The sequence below is a fragment of the Lampris incognitus genome, chromosome 13 (genome assembly GCF_029633865.1).
Source record: "Lampris incognitus isolate fLamInc1 chromosome 13, fLamInc1.hap2, whole genome shotgun sequence".
Classification (NCBI taxonomy): Eukaryota; Metazoa; Chordata; class Actinopteri; order Lampriformes; family Lampridae; genus Lampris; species Lampris incognitus.
Window position 1 is genome coordinate 19,428,544 of NC_079223.1, and position 15,207 is coordinate 19,443,750.

A 15,207-nucleotide genomic window follows, 5' to 3' on the forward strand; every position below is an offset into this window, starting at 1 on the left:
TAGAGAGAGGTGGAGTGTAGGGTATGTGTGTGGTGGAGGAGACGGTAAGGGCATGACTGTGTCCTTCTGGTGGCTAAGGTGTGAAAGGAATCGATAGAGAGGGGGTCAAAGAGAGATGGGGAAGACGGAAAAGCGGGAGGCTAATATGTGCATTTAGGGGGAGGTATTGAAGGGTAGTTTGTATGCGTGTGCAGCCATTTGTTGGAACGTGATTACCCACATATCTCTCTGTGCTTACCAGATATTTTCAGGAGCAGCAGTCATAGTTCTGTTCACCCACTTCCCTGGGGGCGGGGGGGGGTATAGCAGGTCCAGTTTTACTAGCCTTGTAGGAAGGGCTCTTTCTAATATAAGCGGTTCAGAACCAAATGAATTTTTAGGCCTTCCAAAGAACACACAGTCAGGATGAATGGGGTGGATCAAAGACGAGCTTTCCTCTCGTCCTTTCTCCGGACCCTGACTCAGACTGAGATACTCAGCCTGTGGTACGTGAACGCTTACCGGATCAGCACTTAAGCTGTTCCACACAGGGTTATTTAACACTTCTTAGGAGGCAGTTCTTTTGCACTTAGCTTTAATTTTGATATTAACTGCATCAGTAGCCAGGAGGCAATTTCTCAAATAAAGCAGGTGAGAGGGTATGAGTATATTTTTCCTCACATTTTACCAAAAAGTCCTCGTGAGCCAGGGAGATGTTTAAATATTTGTTCAACACCCTCAAACCACCATTTGGCCCTCGCTGTTCACACTCCGCTCTTCCAGCTGGTGCAAGCACCTCCTACCACTGTCCGCTGTGCACACTTAACCAGGTCGCTACAGATTTTAAGTTTTGAAATTTATAGTATAGCAGTCAACAATCCTCCTGCTCTGCTTTTATCCAAATACCCCCATACAGGGCTGTATTAACACTTCACTGTGCCCCTGGGCAACAACATTCGAGTGCCCCAGTTCCACTGGTTTGAATGGTAGTATGGAATAAATGTGATCAGTCAGTATTTGTGCCCGAAATAAATGGTGCACAATAGCACTCATCTGCAACTCGCCTAAGGAAAGCCATTGCTTGAGGACAGCACAAATAGGCGTCGATGTGTTGTTATTAGGATTTCCTTTTCTCCTGCAGTTTCTTTCTGTCAGACATTCATAGATTCCTACACGGACTCAAAGCTGAATGAATGGTGCCTTGAGGATTTATTTGTAGGCCACCACCTGTCTGTTAGTTTTCAGGAACCAAGGCGCAACAGGGCACATGTCCGTCTGTGGAGCGCGTAATAGACTTTACAGCAGAGCGCACAGTAGGCTGCAGATGGCTGCATCAGCTACGTGCAGCTGGAAACGCACACACGCCAACACTGCTGTGAAAATCCTCTGATCTGTCAGTATATACCTATTTAGAGCCTGTCCATACTCTTGGATGTAGCATGAAATTGGTCCTGGGTTCGAACCCCGGGGTTGTCCAACCTTGGGGGTCATCCCAGGTCATCCTCTGTGTGGAGTTTGCATGTTTTCCCCGTGTCTGCGGTGAGTTTTCTCCTGGTTCTCCGGTTTCCCCCACCATTAAAAAGACATGTTAGGGTTAATACTCCTGTCTGTGCCCCTGACCGAGGCATGGCAAGACGAACTGGAGTTGGTCCCTGGGTGCTGCATGGCGGCTGCCCACTGCTCCTAGCTACACAGCTAGGATGGGTTAAACGCAAAGAAAGAATTGCCCCACGGGCAATAAAGTAGTAAAAAAAATAATGAAACGGCCCAGACAAAATGATGCGAGATAGTGTTATAGATATGGAAAATTGTGACACATTCTCCAATTGGTTCGTGATCGTGTTGATTAATGGTTTTTCTTTTTGATTTTTCGATAGTCACTCGCGGCTACTGTTGAATGGTTTTTCACGTAGAGATATGATGCTGCTGCCGGCTGTGCACCACCAATAGACCGGCACAAGTGAGACGCTTTAATGAATAGCCATGGCAGATAAATAGTCCTCATTTTTCGCAATTAACTGACGGGGAGAAAGCTCGCTTTCAATAGAGGCATGGATGTCAAATGAACGGGGTCTAACTTTGCAGTATTCAGGGTCTGGGACAGGAAAAACTCATAAAAATGAGATATAACTAGATTTTTTTGCTTGTCCTGGGCCCTTTAGAGGTCTTGGGCCCTTAGGCAGTTGTCCCCTTGCCTTTATGGTTAATCCAGCCCAGCCCCCATATTATCAGTGCTGTGTGTTACTATGCTATGTTCTGAACAAAGCTGTAGCACTCTGGGAGCTCATACAGTAGTACACAATGGGTTGACAAAGTACAGGAACTCATCACCAACTCGGCCTTTATGACAGTACATACACTGTATGGTTTGTTTGTTTTGTCCCCCCCCTTTTCTACCCAATTGTATCCGGCCAATTACCCCACTCTTCCGAGCCGTCCCGGTCGCTGCTGCACCCCCTCTGCTGATCCGGGAAGGGCTGCAGACTACCACATGCCTCCTCTGATACATGTGGAGTAACCAGCCGCTTCTTTTCACCTGACAGTGAGGAGTTTCGCCAGGGGGATGTTGCGCGTGGGAGGATCACACTATTCCCCCCGGCCCCCCCTGAACAGGTGCCCCGACCGACCAGAGGAAACGCTAGTGCAGCGACCAGAACACATACCCACATCCGGCTTCCCACCCGCATACACGGCCAATTGTGTCTGTAGGGATGCCCAACCAAGGCGGAGGTAACATGGGGATTCGAACCGGCGATCCCCGTGTTGGTAGGCAACGGACTAGACCGCCACACTACCTGGACGCCCCACAGTACATGTACTGTATGTTGGCTGAAAGCAGCTCTGCTCAGGTTGATTCAAGCAAGCAGCCTTTTGTATTATCTCTAGCCAACAGCATCCCGTTCAGAAGCTCAAGTTCTGCTTCCTTTTAAAGGAATAAATTTACATTTGCCCCCGTTGTTCGTACATTGGTATTGAACTTACACTTTGTCCACGGTGAATATAATGGACCCAGCTGTTAAGGCCATTCTAAAAAAAATGTTGCCTTGTGTATTTATTTCGTTGACAGGGTCTGAATTACGGAAAACCGTTAAACACGTAGCTTCTTTTAAATAATTGTTTTATCTTGTCAACAATCAATCGGAATCGATGGGATGTTTTTAACTGGTAGATCCTTCATTTTGGAATTGATCTCCTCAATTGGTAAGTTACACTGAACGACACTGGAGGCTGATCAGCTCAAGTTTTAAAGAGAAAAGGTAATTTAGCGGCTAAATCTATATTAGATCCCCTATTAAATCTATATTTAATGTGAGGGGTGTAGGGAAAGTATTGTGTTAAAAAAGAGGTTTTCATTCCCTCTTATATCTACTTTAATTGGAATCTGACTGATGGACTCTTTGAAGACGACTCCCAATAAACGATGCCTTCACAGTAATGTGGTCAATATTAAGTCCTCATAAACTGTTGGGTGCAAGAGGAAGCAGCATTTTTTTTCCCCAGTCTCATGCCCTCTTCTGCTTTGGTTAACGTTATATAACTGTATACCATTCGTGGTTTGTCCTGGGTGGCCCTGATACCACATCCTCTTCCAAAGTTACTAAAATCCAGAGGTGGTTGGTTTTATGGCTTATCCACTTGCTGCTGTACAGATTTTAGGACCCCCCCCCCCCCCCCCCCGCTTGAAGATTTTTTCTATAGGCGGACTAAATGGGTTGTCTGTCTATTTTGGTTCACCAGGGTGAAGATATCTATGAATGTGTAACTAATCTGTTGTAAAGGCGATGCGTCCTCGGGGGTTCCCAGTGCAGTGCAAGAGTTGATGGGTCAGCGTTGAGAACTCTGGTCTGCTGCTTTTGCCTTGCAGACGTTTTCATTCCTCCTTTGTTCCTCTCACCCTTGCAGCAGGAGAGAATGTAAGCGTTTTACCTTTTTTTTTTTAAGATTGACTCTAATGTGAAGCGCGTGTCTGCCTGGTAGACCTTTTTTTTTTTTTTTTGGGAGGGGGAAAGGAGCAAAAAAAAAGCTGAGGTCAGCTTTACCATAAATCAACCCTATTCTTCATTCAGCACCCGATTCCTGCTGTTCTGCTTGTCCTTTCTGCGTTTCCCTCAACGCTGACCTAAATTTCTCCAGCGTTTTTGAGTGCGAGTGCTGAAACGTGATATAAATGTAGGGCCAAGCGCATATGGGACTGATCAGGGATGCATTTCTTTGGTCGGAGCAATTCATGCAGCTTGCCCTTCACTGGCAGCCAAAACCATAATGGCTCTCTGCCCAAGAGTCGTTATTTGGATAACGCTGTGTTTTTGTGTGTACGTTTGTGTGTGTGTGTACGTGTATATACTGTATGTGTGTATACTCATGTGTGTGCCCTTTTTTTGTGTGTGTACATATGCGTGTACGTTTTCATTCCTTCTGATTTGCATGTGTGGGTATGTATACATATGACCTGGCTCCTCGTGTGTACATGAGTGTGTGTATGTATGAGCTGCACAGGAAGGCCTGCTTGTCTGCATGTACTCTCCCTGAATGGCTGCTGTGTTGTGAATATCCAAGTTCATTTAAATGCCTCTGTCAAACGCTGTGCTGCATCCAAAGTTGTGCAGCAGCGCTGTTCAGTGTACCAGCGTGGCGTTGACACAAGTATACTATAGGTGCGAACCATCGTGGCCATTGTCTTGACTTTTTGTGCAAAATGTGTAAGCTACACTCGGGACTGAATTGTCATGGTTTTGCGGCGTTGCGATCTCCCAAATGGCACCACTGCCCTGCAGCGTACTTAGCGGGACAAAGGGCGTTTCTTCTATTTCTGGCACCGCTTACCTCACGTTGATTAACCCCTCTGGATTTATTCCAGTTGACAGGTTTACTTGCCGTGATCCGCCCCTCCCTGCATATAGGAGACATGTTATGTCTTCATGTGGATATATGCACATGTCAGCCCTTCGTAAAGAAACCGTTCTCCGCCTCCTGACATGTGTTTTAACTCTGTGTCCAAATGGTGTTAATCACGGTCTCATGGCAGGACAAAGTGATACGAGCTACTGTTCTGTGCCTGGCCAGGAAATGATACGACAGCACATATATTTCTGCTGATGAAAGGTTATCAGTTATTTTGACTGAAGTTATCATACTACGGGCTGTCCAGCTCTGCCTACAGTAGTCCATGTTGTTTATGCAGCACAGTGGAAACTGCTTACATCCATTCAGGCCAATATAAGCCACTATTAGGAGTTGACCACTTTTTTTGGGAGGGGGTTCTCCCCAATTGTACCCGTCCAATTACACCACTCTTCCAAGGCATCCCGGTCTCTGCTCCACTCCCTCTGCCGATCCAGGGAGGGCTGCAGACTACCACCTGCCTCCTCCGATAGATGTGGAGTTCCCAGCCGCTTCTTTTCACCTGACAGTGAGGAGTTCCTCCAGGGGGACGTAGCGTGTGGGAGGATCACGCTATTCCCCCCAGTTCCCCCTCCCCCCCGAACAGGTGCCCCGACCGACCAGAGGAGGTGCTAGTGCCGTGACCAGGACACAGACCCACATCCTGCTTCCCAACTACAGACACAGCCAATTGTGTCTGTAGGGACGCCCGACCAAGCTGGTGGTAACACAGGGTTTTGAACCACACGATCCCCATGTTGGTAGGCAACAGAATAGACCGCAACACTACCCGGACGCCCAGCAGTTGACCACTTTAAGCGAAATCAATTTTTTTTTTCTCGGATGATGATCTAATTGACACGTCCACACTTGTTCAATAAATATTGTGTCGTGAATCAGATTACTTTTCTATTTCACTGGATTTCATTGAAAGACAGTCGCCGTCTGTCGACTGTCATGTGCTCCAAACACTTCAAACAGGAATTAAACATAGACTGGAGGTTACCATTAGAGTAACATTGCTTAAAGTGCATTTCCAATAACAGTAGGCCAAGCCCTAAAAATTGAAGTAAGCCTATGACACTCCAGGCTATCTGGAAATTTCCACCATCTGGTAATTTCCGTGCTGAAAAGAGGTGGCACTGTTCAGTGTCATGGGAGTAAGTGAAAAAATAACTAAACATTTCTTCAACATTACATTTCCTGAATAATCATGTTTGATTTCTTTTTTTAAGTTTCCTGTGTATGAAAGACCCAAAATGATCCCTTTAAGCAGACTGTTTGATCACAATAATAATAATAGTATAGAGATGACTCCATCTGCCGACTTTTGATCAGTACAAGCAGTTGATCACTACAACCATGATCACTGCAAACCGTTTCCACTGTGTCATGCAAGTCCAGCTGGCTAGGCAGTGAGGAAAGTATAATCTCTCTGTTCCTGTCATCTGTTACCGTTTCTTTACTTTCTCCCCCTGTTTCATCAGCATTTTCTCTCCTTGTTTCCTTCTCCTCCTCTTCCTCCTCCCTCCCCGCCTTCGCAGGAGCTGCTTCCTCTGGTTTTGTCGTTTGAGCTTCCGGCCATCGTGCAGCCTGACCCCGGTTCTCCCACCGTGCAGCACATCTCACAGACCTACAACCTCACAGTGTCCTTCAAGCCCCCCACGCGCCTCTATGGAGCCACGGGGGTGGTCCGCGGCTCACAGAACAACACCACAGCTGTCAAGGTGAGGAGGAGCTCTCTCTAACCAACGTGATCCCATCAGGGTCAATGAGATGTGAGCAGAGATGGTAGCTCAAACACAAGATACCCATACTGTATGGGCTCAAGACTTGCTCAAGTTGGCTTGGTTTCACATCTGGCTCAGAACCATTGCTGAGCATCTTCCTCTTCCTCCACCCTGCATTTCCAGTCTGTCTTGATTATGTTATACAGTAGGGGGAAAAAAACTAAAACTGCCAAAATATGATGTATGATGTGATGATATTTTGTGGTCCCAGTTGGCAACATTTGAATTTTATCTGCTAATTGCTGACTGTCTTGTAAGTCCCGTGGGTTAAAAGTCTGCCAGATGAGTAAAGCTAAAAGTAAAATATAGGATGGGGTTTTCTCTATCCGAGAGAACTGTATACAAATCCATAGATTAAACACAAACAGGGTCTTAATAAAAAATACATTTCATGTCCTTGGAGGAAGAAGGATAGGGGGGGGGGGCTTGCGTCGCAGCTGGGGGAGCAGTCGCCCCGCCGTCTGCTGCTCTCCACCACTGGAAAGCACGGCCCGTCTTTGTGGGGGCCCCCCGTTTCCGCCCGCGGCGCATTTTTTTTATGTTTTACAGGTTCATTCCCAGCAAACGCCAATTTGTATCCTGTTTAAATGTTCTTGACCAAGACTGTGAACTCGTTATTCCTTTAAGTGACCCGATAATCCAGAGTCAGAGTGTCAACGAGAAAATATGAGATGCAAAGAAATGTGAATTGTGGGTCCATTTCTCTCACCTTCCTTCGCTTTAGTACATGGTGAGGACACATAGAAACCAAGGGGTTTTCTTTTCACTGAACAACAGTGCAACATTTTAGGCCCCACTCACATCCTCCCTTCTCAATCTTTTTTTTTTATTATTAGGGATTTTCCCCCCTTTTTCTCTCCAGTTGCACTTGGCCAATTACTCCAATCTTCCAAGCCGTCCCGGTCGCTGCTCCACCCCCCTCTGCTGATCTGGGGAGGGCTGTAGACTACCACATGCCTCCTCTGATACATGTGGAGTCACCAGCCGCTTCTTTTCACCTGACAGTGAGGAGTTTTGCCAAGGGGGACGTAGCACATGGGAGGATCACATTATTCCCCCCCCCCCCAAACAGGCGCCCCGACCGACCAGAGGAGGTGCTAGTGCAGCGACCAGGACACATACCCATATCCGGCTTCCCACCCGCAGACACGGCCAATTGTGTCTGCAGAGATGCCCGACCAAGCCGGAGGCAACACGGGGATTTGAACCGGTAATCCCTGTGTTGGTAGGCAATGAATAGACCGCTACACTACTCAGACACCCCTCCCTTCTCAATCTTAACCCGTATTAACTTCTTTGACCAAAACTTAGAAGAAAAAAAACACATTCGCTGTGGAAATGAGCTGAAAACAACATTAAGATTCACATTGGGTTTCAACTGCGACTCTGAAATATCAGCGGCCAGGCCGGCCTGCTGGAACTTGTTTTTTAATCTACATAGTAGACCAACGTGTTAGTATCACCAGAAAATCTGTAACAAATTCTTTGTGTCAACAACCTGATAAAAAACAGAGTAAAGTGAAAGCAGCGAATAGAAACTATGATAAAGATATATTACAGTTTATAAAGGTGAATTTTGATGTTGTTACGGTTTCGTTTTTATCACGGGGGAAAAAGGGGTCATTGATTAACATTTTTCCACAAAGTTTCCGTCAGCTAAACTAACACTGCCTGGGATCCGCCTAATTGCTTCCAGCACTGCAGGGTCAGAAGGATGCTGAAAAATGCTGAGTTGCAGGAGCGTTACGCCTGTCAGTTCAGCCACTACCACTTGGCAAATACTGCCCTGTAATGCTCTTTTAACTGAAGTCTGCTCCTGACCTGTCAAGTCAAAAACCTCTCTTCAGGGAACTTCTTAATTTCCAATCAGCCTAGTTTTCTCGCGGTGCTCTCCAGCTAGTTGAGTTGTTTGTTGACTGGAAGGAAAATGCATTCACTCCATTCTGGTTGCTGGGGTTGTTGCTACTTTAAAGCCTGCCCCTTGAGCCCCCTGTACAGTGTCCCAACAAACCCCTCATGCCACCTATTGCTCCTCACCCACCTTCACAGTATGGATCTCAATTCAGCTTTGCCAGTTCTCTCTCTCTCTCGCTCTCGCTCGCTCTCTCTCTCTCTCTCTGTCTCCCCCCGCCACCCACTCCCTCTCTGTATGTATGCCTTCAAATATTTTCAGGCTCTCCTGTTTCGATCTGCATGCATATATATGTACGTGTGAGTGCAAATGAATGTGTATGTGTGCTTGTATTAAAGTAGGAAGCCCTCTTGAGTTTGTGGTAGGTCTACGGGGTCAGTCAGGATCGGGATACAGGCCAAATCCGGGATTGGGGGAATATGTGTGCGATGCTGTGCGGTGGTGGGAGACCCTTGGAACATCTCAAAGGATTGCCAAAACCACTGTGGAGTGCTGTGTTATGCTGGCCTCAGCCTGTGGACTTTAGCCCCACATTTCAAATAGCTTTCTGTTCCAGGCCAAGTGATTGCTTGCAGAGGCGTAGTAGAAACGGCAAGAAATGAAACATGCTAATCTAGCCAAAAGATACAGGGGGATAATACAATAGTTTCCGTTGGTTTTTGTTGGAGGCACTGGTCTTTGTCTGAGAAATGGGTGACCGAGCTTTACACTCCTCACGTTAAAATATATTTGTTTCTTATGTGGTATATAGACTATCCTGAATGAAATTGTTTTGCGCTCGAGTGTAATATAGAAAAACCACTTTAATTATGTGGTTTCATGTGTAGTATTTTCCATGTGATTTTTAGATCAATGTTTGTGATCCATAGGACTGAAACACAATTTTAGAGTGATTTGCAGTGTCCTTTTTTGTTCTCTCTGCTGTATGTTTTCCTGACCATATACGTTGGTGGCTGTTCTTTCACTGTCAGCTTGCATTCATTAACACAGTCTTGCTCCAAATGGGATGGAAATCATCAGTCAATAAAAAGATTACATGTTCACAATTATTGGTAGCCTACAAAGTAAGCTATCATGGATTATTATGTTGTAAAAATATGTTTACACAATTTTGGGGTGGTGGAATCTGATGCATTTAAAGGGCCCTTCACATGATCAGTGACAGAAATGTTCAGCGCTGGCGCTGCCATTCATTTCCTGTGTGGCAAGTGTCGCCGCTGAATCTGGCGTCGCTGCCACCCTCGGCGTTCTGCGCTCAGGGCCCAGACGCTGGGAGAGAACCTGGCGCTGTGCTCAAAGTTCAACCATATTCAACTTTGACCCTCGCGACGCTTACCCCTGTGACACGCAACCAATCACAGCACAGTTTGATATCATAGCCACAAAATTTTTTTTTTTTTTAAAAACGCGGTAGAAACTTGTTCTGTGCCCGAGTATCTCGAATTATATAACATGATCTTAAATCATGCTGTGATCTGACTAAAAAGTCCGTGGCATGGAATTATGTCAGTTTACAGATGGGACTACCAGGTTGGTTGACAGTTTTATACAATAGAATTTTTGTATGCAGCCAGCCGATATTCACTAATATGACTGTGCTGCTCAAGTCAGAGTTTATTGTCATATGCACAATTAAATACAAGTTTCCCTGTACAATAAAATTCTTCCTTTGCCGTCCACCATGAATGACATTATAAATTTTTTTTTAAAAAAAACACGAAATTCCATTGCCTAACAACACGGGGATCGCCGGTTCGAATCCCCATGTCACCTCCGGCTTGGTCAGGCGTCCCTACAGACACAATTGGCCATGTCTGCGGGTGGGAAGCCAGATGTGGGTATGTGTCGTGCGGTGACCAGGACACATACTCGGGGTGCCTGTTCAGGGGGGAGGGGGAACTAAGGGGAATAGCGTGACCCTCCCATGCACTACATCCCCCTGGTGAAACTCCTCACTGTCAGGTGAAAGGAAGGGGCTGGCGACTCCACACGTATCGGAGGAGGAATGTGGTAGTCTGCAGCCCTCCCCAGGTCAGCTGAGGGGGTGGAGCAGCGACCGGGATGGCTCAGAAGAGTGGGGTACTTTGACAAGTACAACTGGGGAGAAAAAGGCGGAAAGAAAAACAAGAAGAATAGAAAGAATATAAAACAAAGAAAAATAAATAAATGAAGATCGGCAGAGATAAAAAGAGAAAATAAATAAGCTATCCAAAGACTTATATATACACAATATACAATACATGGCGGCGATATATCTGTGCAAAATTCTATGTACAGACGGTATATAAACAGACATGAAATTCTATATACAGACAGTGGGTAAACATCTTGAGTGTGAATTGTGTGTGTGTGTGTAGGTGCACGTGTATGGACGGGGGGGGGGTGAAGCTACCTGTATGGTAAGGTGGGTTAGGGTGGGGGCAGGGGCAATAGATTGTATCTGTTGATCAGTCTGATGGCCTGAGGATAAAAGCTGTCCTCAGCCTAGAGGTTCTGTTCTGCATTTCACACTTCTGTACCTCCTGCCGGAGGGCACAAGTGTGAAAACCCATGTTGGGGGGTGGCGGTGTGGTTGGCTACAGCCACTGGCTGATGCGGGCAGCAGTCTGAAATTGAACCCTCCACGCTGTTCTTTCCTGAATGCTGTCATTTTAAAAACTCGACAGTGTGAATGTAATGAACGCCACTGCTCCTGGCACTGACGCTGATCATGTGGAGGGGTCGTGCCCGACCTGGTGCCGACGGCAATGCTTTGTGCATATCATGTGAAAGCCGCTTTAGCGATATTGAGTGAATTATGTACTTGTGATTTGTTCTCTAATGTGCCATTGATATAACTGCCTTTTTTAATTGTTTGTTTTTTCGGCAGAGGGGTACGGCTTTGCTACTCGAACATTTAGCTGGCAGCCTGGCCAGTGCCATATCGGTAAGCACCCATCTTGACATCGCCCCCCAGCACCACCTCTGCATGATGGGCCGCAACGGCAGCAACATCAAGCACATCACCCAGAGGACTGGCGCCCAGATCCACTTTCCTGACCCCAACAGCCCCCAGAAGAAATCCACGGTCTACATCCAGGGCACCATCGAGTCCGTCTGCCTGGCGCGCCAGTACCTCATGGTGTGTATGGGTGTGCATGCATGCGTCGGTGCTTTTGTTTTTCAGTATCTGCCCATTGGAGAGCATTTGCGTAGGTACTACAAGGCCTTTGTTGGTTTTGTGGTTAACAGATGGCATTGGCTTAAAACCGCTCCACAAAAATGAATAAGTTGAATCAACAGTAACGTATACGTCTTGCTTATAGATTTAGAGGTTCCACATGGTGTGTGGTAGATATAATGGACACTATTGTACTCACATCAACAAGGAATGTGAGCGTGATGAGTGGGTTTAAAGAAGTTAACCATGGGTTTGTGAACTCAGCCATGATTGGTTTTAAAGGCTTTCAATGGCCTTGGGGGAAATTTGCTTGGCTATGTCCATGCCTAAAAAATACCCATATCAGATAAACAATAATCTGTATGCCTACTAAGGTTTTCCCTGCTTAATTTGCCGATCTGATTTCGATGTGTTTGCTCATTTCTATTGTGTTTTCTTGCATCGACTATCTCCTTTCGTGGTTACCCTTATCGGCATGAACGGTGGTGATGAGCCTTGCCTATCGCCTCTGATGGGTTGCACTTGAGTTAGTTACTGTATGGTTTTCCTCGCCAGTAATTAAGGCCTGCAGTTAGCACTGGTTTATTGTGCAAGACGAAGAGCCTGACATATAAATGTTTTTAGGTTCAAATTGCTTTGTGGTGATTCTTGTTTTGCTGCCTTCGCCACTGGGGGGGTGTCTTATCTTAATTGCTAAGGGTTAGTGATGCCGATTTAAGAAAAGAAAAGCGTAAAAATAATGGCTGTTTAACTGTCTTTGGCTTAAAGCTTCTGCTGAGCTGGAACATTTAAAACATTACAGTTGTAAAGATCTTTGGGACTCTGTTTGGAGATCCATAATATGGGGCAGTAAAACTCTGCCAGGTCTGCCGTTCTCTTTGTCTACAGTCCCATGTGGCCTCAAAAGCATTTAGCAAATGCCAAAATCGTTCAAGTTAAAATGTCTTTTCTCTCAGGCTGGAGAAAGAACATAAAAGACAAGGGCTTTTACCGTAAGCCTGAAAGGAATAATAAAAAAAACCAAGGCATTTGTCAGAAGAGGACAAAGCAGTGAGATTGACAAAGCCGGGAGTAGAGGACGGGGGAATAGTTTTGGAGATGAAGATGACAGTGAAGAGAATAGGAGCACAGGGAGAAGAGGAGTGAAAGTAGAAAGAGGCGAAATTGGAGAAGAAAAGCAAGAGAGGAGTCCTACCCACAGCCATCTACTGTGTGTTTCGCCCCCGTCCCAGCCAGACCGTAGATTACAGCTCCAATCCCAGGCCCTGTCAGTACCAACTGGGTCCATACCCGGCTAATTACACACACAGTCGGAGCGCTGTCCAGCACTCTGCCCAAAATACAAATGTCTGTGGTGCCTGCGGTGGTGACCGTGCAAAACGCATTGCTTTTGGAGAAAATTCCCAAGCTCTCTGTGTGGGGTGTGGGTGAATCCACATGTAAATCTTGTTTTTATTTGCATCACTGACATGAAGATCTGCAAATAATACAGTCTGAGTGTGGAGTCACTGCTGATGTTATAAATTGTGTTCAGCGGGGGGGAGGGCACAAATATATCAGGCCACAATGAGCTCATGGATGCTACTTGTCTGCAACTAAAAGGACTCCTGTATTCAACCCACATTTTGATTTTAAAGTTGGTACATGGACTCTTTCGCAGCCTGAATGGGGCCATCAGCGAGAAAATTGGATATTGCTTATATATTCCAATGTTTGTCTCCAGGTCAGATTCCCTGCAAAATCTAAAGAAGCGGTTTATGGCACACGTAAATAGGCAGATACATGACCTCATTACCGCTGTTTATTTAGCAAACACCTGTTTTTCCAGAACACCAGTCCATCGCTCATCTTCCCCTCAAATCAAATGCACGAGCTGCCAGAGTGTGAGTGTAGATCTGTGGATGAATTAATTAGTAAAAAGTAAACAACGAAGTAATTCTTCCATAAAACATGACCGCTTTTGTCCACAGCATTGCGCAAAGTCAACAGAAATTCAAAACTACTCTCTTAGCATCTTTTTTAAGTTCAAGGATTTCTTGGCAGCCAACTAAGTTTCACGGACAAGGAATTTAACTCTGTGGCATGTTACGTAATGACAGATGTACTATCTCAGTGTAAGAAAAAGTACATCAAGAATATCTATCTATCTATCTATCTATCTATCTATCTATCTATATATATATGAGAGATTATTTACATTCCTAAATTATATCTAGATATATGAGTTTACAAAAGATATAGAGGTTGTTGGCTGATGTACCTACTTTCAGTGTGTGTGGATGTATATGAGCACACGTGTGTGCTGCCTTATTGGTGTTGGTGAATAATGAAACCACTCCAAGCTAGCTGACACGTACATTGCAGCATTTGGTTATTTAGATGCTGCTGCTACAACCAAAAGGGAAACCGTGACGATCATTACTGCTTCATCTGATCTGAATCTGTGTGTGTGTGTGTGTGTGTGTGTGTGTGTGTGTGTGTGTGTGTGTGTGTGTGTGTGTGTGTGTGTGTGTGTGTGTGTGTGTGTGTGTGTGTGTGTGTGTGTGTGCATGCACGTGCACCCCACAGGGCTGCCTGCCCCTGGTTCTGATGTTTGACATCAAGGAGGACATTGAGGTGGAGCCCCAGTGTATCACAGCCCTGATGGAGCAGCTGGATGTCTTCATCAGTATCAAGCCCAAGCCAAAACAACCCAGCAAGGTATGACGAGTCCTGCACTGCACACTGTTAGAGCAAGTCAAGAGTCGATGGAAGCCTGTTTTGCACAGCTTTGTTTCAGCCATCCTATTTGAATTGTCCACCTTCATTTTTCAAAATACACAGCTGTGTTCAGATGATTATGGAGTGATATCGCTGTCTAGGGGCTGTGCGATATGACCAAAATCTCGTATTACGATATAGGTCATTCATATCACGATAACAATACATATCATGATATAGGACATTCATATCACGATAATGATACATATCACGATATAGGTCATTCATATCACAATAACGATACATGTCGCGGTATAGTTCATTCATATCATGACAATGATCATTCATATCACGATAATGATATATATCACGATATAAGTCATTTATATCACGATAACGATACATATCGCGATATAGGTAATTCGTAACATGATAATAATACATATCACGGTATGTCATTCCTGTAACGATACATATCACGATATATGTCATTCGTATCACGATAACTATACATATCACGGTATAGGTCATTCATTCATATGATAATGATGCATATGATATAGATCATTCATATCACGATGATGATACATATCACGATATAGGTCATTCATAGCACGATAACGATGCATATCATGATATAGGTCATTCATATCATGATATCGATACATATGATATAGGTCATTCATATCACAATAATGATACATATGATATAGGTCATTCATATCACGATAACGATGCATATCACAGTATAGGTCATTCACATGATGATAACGATTCATATCATG

The 15,207-nt window shown here is 45.2% G+C and overlaps 1 protein-coding gene across 1 annotated transcript in view; it reads left to right on the forward strand.

Annotated features, from left to right (window-relative positions):
* Positions 1-15,207, forward strand: part of LOC130122623 (protein bicaudal C homolog 1-like) — a 91,236-nt gene that overhangs the window by 49,073 nt on the left and 26,956 nt on the right. Inside the window, exons 7-9 of the mRNA XM_056291570.1 lie at positions 6,405-6,587; positions 11,432-11,683; positions 14,291-14,422. Coding sequence (XP_056147545.1) covers positions 6,405-6,587; positions 11,432-11,683; positions 14,291-14,422 — 567 coding nt within the window. The remainder of the gene's footprint in view (positions 1-6,404; positions 6,588-11,431; positions 11,684-14,290; positions 14,423-15,207) is intronic.